Source organism: Trypanosoma rangeli (genome assembly GCF_003719475.1).
Source record: "Trypanosoma rangeli strain AM80 chromosome Unknown Tra_15.4_contig_00219, whole genome shotgun sequence".
In the NCBI taxonomy this organism is placed as follows: domain Eukaryota; phylum Euglenozoa; class Kinetoplastea; order Trypanosomatida; family Trypanosomatidae; genus Trypanosoma; species Trypanosoma rangeli.
The window spans coordinates 29,338-34,647 of NW_021705956.1; the positions used below are offsets into that span (position 1 = coordinate 29,338).

General features: G+C 55.9%; 4 protein-coding genes and 1 pseudogene across 4 annotated transcripts in view, besides 4 other annotated features; all 5 read left to right on the forward strand.

The window, feature by feature from the left end:
• Positions 1 to 109, forward strand: part of TraAM80_06198 (regulator of sigma E protease) — a gene marked incomplete at both ends in the record, with an annotated part of 2,637 nt that extends 2,528 nt beyond the window's left edge. The window contains one exon of the mRNA XM_029383051.1: positions 1 to 109. This exon is cut by the window's left edge and continues 2,528 nt beyond it. Coding sequence (XP_029237227.1) covers positions 1 to 109 — 109 coding nt within the window.
• A 56-nt stretch (positions 110 to 165) lies between these two features.
• Positions 166 to 194: a microsatellite.
• Positions 195 to 369: 175 nt separating this feature from the next.
• Positions 370 to 713, forward strand: TraAM80_06199 (hypothetical protein; annotated as a pseudogene).
• A 147-nt stretch (positions 714 to 860) lies between these two features.
• Positions 861 to 1,358, forward strand: TraAM80_06200 (uncharacterized protein; the record flags this gene model as incomplete). Its single annotated transcript, XM_029383052.1, has 1 exon — positions 861 to 1,358. One exon carries the CDS (start codon positions 861 to 863, stop codon positions 1,356 to 1,358), a length of 498 nt encoding a protein of 165 aa, XP_029237228.1.
• A 150-nt stretch (positions 1,359 to 1,508) lies between these two features.
• Positions 1,509 to 1,541: a microsatellite.
• Positions 1,542 to 1,906: 365 nt separating this feature from the next.
• TraAM80_06201 (trans-sialidase) lies at positions 1,907 to 2,404 on the forward strand (the record flags this gene model as incomplete). Its single annotated transcript, XM_029383053.1, has 1 exon — positions 1,907 to 2,404. One exon carries the CDS (start codon positions 1,907 to 1,909, stop codon positions 2,402 to 2,404), a length of 498 nt encoding a protein of 165 aa, XP_029237229.1.
• Positions 2,405 to 2,534: 130 nt separating this feature from the next.
• TraAM80_06202 (trans-sialidase) lies at positions 2,535 to 4,232 on the forward strand (the record flags this gene model as incomplete). Its single annotated transcript, XM_029383054.1, has 1 exon — positions 2,535 to 4,232. One exon carries the CDS (start codon positions 2,535 to 2,537, stop codon positions 4,230 to 4,232), a length of 1,698 nt encoding a protein of 565 aa, XP_029237230.1.
• A 137-nt stretch (positions 4,233 to 4,369) lies between these two features.
• Positions 4,370 to 4,422: a microsatellite.
• Positions 4,423 to 4,621: 199 nt separating this feature from the next.
• Positions 4,622 to 4,652: a microsatellite.
• Positions 4,653 to 5,310: the final 658 nt, after the last annotated feature.

Below are 5,310 nucleotides of genomic sequence, written 5' to 3' on the forward strand. Positions count from 1 at the left end.
AGCAGCGTTAGCCCAGCAGCCGAATGGGACGGCGAAGAGAAGGTGTGGAAGAGAACAGCCCCTGCTGCCCCTGTGGAGGAGCCAGCGCCAGCGCCAGTGCCGTCAGTGAGTGTTCCCGTTGATAAGCCCAACAGCGGTGGCGGTGAGCAGTCTGGACGCCCGCCGCCACCACCACCACCACCACCACCACCACCGCTGCTGCCACCAGCGCCAGCGCCAGGCCCACAAGAGCAACAGCCAGCTGATGGCAGCGAAGGAAATTCTGAGGCAAGAAAGGCTGAGCAGGGGCACACCGCAGTGCCCACCTCTCACAAGCAACCGGGAGTGAGTGGTGGGAAGGACGAACAAACCGCCAAGCCGGCTGCGGGCTCGGCAACACCGCCAGCCACCATCAGCTCTACTAATGCGACGAAGGCGACCTTTGGCAACAGTGACAGCGGCACCGCGGCCTCGCACTCCACCTCCCTTTTTGCGTTTCTTCCTCTTCTTTTTGCGTGTGCGGCGGCTGCTGCGATGGCGGCCGCGTGAGGGAGACATGCGCAGCTCGTCCGCCTCTGTCATTTCTCTCTTTTTGTGTGTGTCCTCCCGCACGGACTGTCGCCCTCGCCCCACCCCACTGAGGCACACACGTAATGTGCTCATGCATACACGCACACTGATGCAGGCCCGTTGGTCTTATTTTTTCTTTTTTTGCTGTTGACGCTCCTCTGCCGTCTTATTACATCTCGTAGCTCCTCCTCTTCTTTGTTGGTCTTTCTCTCGTGCCGCGTGGCCACTCTGTAAGTACCAACGCTAACACACTCACACGCACGCCATGCCACTCACGCTGTGGGGAGGCGTGAACACCTGGGCACGCGTGCATGCATAAGATTGTGGTGGTGTTGGATTTCGCCAACGTGTCTATTGCGCGGAAAGCGTGCGAGAGAGACAGTGAGAACGAGGCAGCAGAGGTGTTGCCGTTGCAATTTCAGTCTGTGCGGCCGCTTCCCTGCTCTGCTGACAGAAGGAGGGCTGCGTCTTTGGGTCCAACGCCACTCTACGGCGCATTGCGCGTCTCGACCGGGCGGCGGTTTCCCGCACGCCGCAGGCCTTCGGAGAGCAGCCAGGTGGAGTTGTGGTTGGTACTGTCCCTCTGTCTTGCTGAGCGCTGTGGAATGTTTGGAGCGTGCCCCGGGGGGAAAAAAATGGTGCTGGCAGCCTTCTGCCCACTGCAGGAGGTGCGCTTCTTGTGTGAGGAATGGGGTGGTGTCTTGCTTTCTTCGGCGACGGACGTGCGGGTTTGGCCCGGTCACCACAAAGAGGTTGTGGTCTTTCAGTATTTGTTGGGGGCGCTGGGGCGCAGGTCGGATGCCGCTTGAAATATGCGGGGTGCGTGTGGGATCGTGCAGCAGTGCCATTTTGTTGTTATTATTTTTTCGTCCCCCGCAAATAAAAAAAACACACACACATACAGTCGTTTTGTTCTGCGGGGTGGGGTGGGGGCGTCAAGTAAAAAACACCTGCTGAAGTTTTTTTTTGTTCTGTTTTTTTTTTGCTTCTTTCGAGGAACTGTTGGAATTCCTCATTCTTCATCCCCAGCGGCGTTTTATCTTTTTTTTTTTTTGCATCTCGGGTGACAGTACTCGCTGCTGTCTGATCTCCGGTGTCGCGACTGCCACCGTGCGGCATTGCGCTGTTCTTAACTCCATCTTCCGTCTGCGCGCCGGCACGCCACCGTTTTGTTATTCCACTGCTTCACTTTTTTTTGTTGACACCCACACACGCGGAAGGAGGAAAGAGACCAAACGTTTCTTACTGCTGTGCGCTTTGAAGGCTCTGCAGTCACCGTCCACACACACACAACCGTCGCGGCCTGAGCGGATCCACCACAAGGAGGGAAGGGAGAGAGAGAGAGCAGCGGCCCAGCATGCGCCGGCATGAGTTTTTTTGTGCGGTGCTACAGCTCCTTTTTGTGCTGTTGATATGCTGTGGCACCAGTAAATCTGCCAACGCCGAGAAGAGCCAGAAGGAGTCGAAGGAGGTTGAGCTCTTCAAGCCGGGGAAAACAACAGTACCCGCAGCGAAAGGAGAAAGTGAAGGTCAAACAACGACAAATTTCTCCTTCTACAGCCATTCGCTTGCTGACGTGAATGGTGTGCTGGTTGCTCTTGCAGTGGGTGAATACGGCAGCAGCCGTGACGACATGAATGCTGGCATGTGGGCAAGGCAATATGTGTACGGAGACGGCAGTAGGTTGGGCCAAGACGCCACATGGGAAGAAGGAAGGTGGGGAACGCCGCAGCTTGTGGCCAAGCGATTGGGAGATGATGTCGACTACGCCCCGCCTTTTGGCCCCAAAGCTGTGGTGAATAGCAACAAAATATTTGTTTTGGTGACAAGCACCACCGAGACAAAAAGGCGATGACTTGTCGGGTAAAGAGCAGTTGGAACTTGCGTTGTTTGTTGGTGAAGTTCAGAAGGCCACTGATACAAATGAAGGGAAAGCGGTTTCATGGGATAAACCCCGATCATTGAAATCCGAGCTTGAAAGCCAGATGGAGGGGCACACATGGGATGCGGTGGGCCTCACTCCTGGGGCGAGAGGCGTTGCAGTTGCAGGCAATACCATTGTCTTTCCTATTGTGGGAGACATTGAAGTTGACGACGACGACGTACATGCCTGTACCGTCATCTACTCCGAGGACAACGGTGCCACTTGGAAATTTCCTGCGGTGCCTGTGATTGGTAAGGACTGTGACAGTGCCACGCTTCTCGAGTGGGAGGGGAAACTCCTCATGGCCACTTCAAAATCTACCTCGTGGCGGCGCAGGGTGTACGAATCCAATGACAAGGGGAAGACGTGGACAGAGGCCTATGGGACACTTCCACGCCTGTTGAGCCAATCAGATGCACCGCCTATGCTTTACGGTTCCGTTGACCTTATGACTGCAACCATTGAGAAGAGGAGTGTGCTGCTGTACACGCAGTTGTTCTCCAGTAGTTCTGCGGCAGCCGCAGGCAAACAAAGCAGCACACACAAAGTAATCAACCTTTGGCTCTCTGATGGAGCTCGGATCTTTGACGTTGGGCCAATATCTGCTGATGATGCGGGATTTTATCCCTTCACCTCGCTGCTGCACACTCAAGGTGGGTTGTTTGCCCTCTACTCGAAGAAAGGTGAGCATGGAGGGCTAGACAGTCTTGTTTTCAGGCCCCTCACGGAGCAGTTGCAGCACATCAAGTCCTTGCTGCATACTTGGAAAGGTGTGGATGACAGGGTCTCAACGCTTTGCAGCTCCACCACTACTGCAACGAAGGGCGGCACAAAAGCAGCTGGCTGCGTTGGCCCTCTGCCAACGGCCGGGCTGATTGGATTTTTGTCTAACAATGCCAGCGATACTCACTGGAATGACGAGTGCCTTGGGTTGGGTGCCACGGTGTCTACGGGGACAACGACGAAGGTTGAGAATGGCTTCCGGTTGGCAGGGCGTGGCGCACGGATTGTGTGGCCAATGGGCAGGCAGGAGAGTAATCCAGTGCGGAGTTATGTTGGTGAGGAGCTGACGCTTGTGGCGACAGTGACCATCAGCAAAGTTCCAACGGGCGTCACTTCGTTGCTGGGCGTGAGCATGATGAGTCCCAACGGGAAGCGTCTCGGGCTGTGGTACGACGAGCGTCGGCACTGGAAGACGAAGCGTGGGGAGGAAGGGAATGCATCAGCAGTTACGTGGGAGGTGGGGACGGCGTACCGAGTGGCGTTCACGTTGCAGAAAGGCGGCTGCTCGGCGTACGTCGACGGGCAGCTTGTGGGGAGTTTGGGGGATCAAGGCGTATCTCCTTTGGAAGCTCCACATTCCCCTGGAGTTGGTCGTGAGCGGTCTCTGCCAGAAATACAACCTGAAATAGTCTCAGACATCTACTTTGGGGGCTATGGGGAAGACGCAGAGAGCCACGTGACCGTGACGAACGTCTTGCTGTACAGCCGCCGCTTCAACGACAGTGAGATTGCGGCACTGAAGAGGATGGAAACGAAGCATCCGACTACGGCCGCTGCATTCCCTGCCCAGGACCATACGGGCACCAAACACAGCGCGACTGGATCAGCTGGCGGCAGGAGCGGGTCGTCGGGAGCAGCCAGCACTCACCACGCGAAGACCAAAGCGGCTGACAGTTCTGTGCGTGGGCGTCTGTCTGGGGTGCTGTTGTCGCTGCTTCTGCTGCTTGTAATGTGGGACTTCTCTGCGCTTTGCTGACGGGCGACGTCAGGGGCTGCGCTACGCAGAGGGAAAACATGTGCGCCGCTAAATTAATTGTGAATCCGTTGTGGAATCATCTTGCTTTTCGTCCCGGTCATGGGCTGGTTCCCCCGCTGGGTGGAACATCGGGAACATTTGTTTTTTGTTTTGCTCTTTTTACTTTTTTATGTTTTTTTTTTCTTGCTTTGCCCACCTTCTGCAGGGAGGGCCGGGCGTCATTTATGGCTGTCGGCATCTCCTGCCCACACACGCCAGCACTGACGGCTCTCCGTGCGCTGCGCGGAGGAAGAGACAGGCGGGCGGGACGACAACACGCTGAGGTGCCTGCAATGAACGATGAAACGCTGCGTGGACATGAGGGGGCTCAATTGGGAAGGAACAAAATATATTATTATTATTATTATTATTATTATTATTTTGATTTTTGGGGACTTGAGGGGTGAGTGGCAGGTTGCTGTGAATTATTATTATTTTGCCGGAAACTGTCCCAATTGGAAACATTTTTCTGTTTTAATTTGTTTCCGCGAGGGCGGCACAAAGGGCGGAGTTGTTGAGGCGCACGTTTACGGGGAGGCCGTCCAATAGTGATGGCCACCACACACACACCCTGCTTGGGGGCGGCGCAACGTACCAGCGGCGTATTCATTTGATTTCCGTCCGGCATCTGCACCAAATCTTACGTCCCACGCGGAAAGCGTTTTCATCGTGGAAGGGGGAGAATTCCATTTGTTTGATTTTGATTGGGACCACCGTGCGAAGTTTGCCGTGTTGCGGGGTTGAATGATTTCCTTCACGGTGTTGCCGGGGGCCCGGAGTCTCCTTGAGGACTTTTTGATGCGGCCACGGCAGCCCTCCGCGCGGGATGGGCGGCACTCGGGGGGCGTGAGTCGGGCCGCGCCACCCGCACGAGTGCGCTGGGGCCAAGCTGAACGGCCAAAAAATTCAGCTGCAGCGCGCCGCCAGCTACTCCGTATTCATGAGGTGAGCAGCCAACGGGCGGTGGAAACCAATGAAGGGAGATCCCAGCCCGGCAAGAGGGAGATGCAGGTGCGCAGTCTGCCGGACCAAAGGAGTC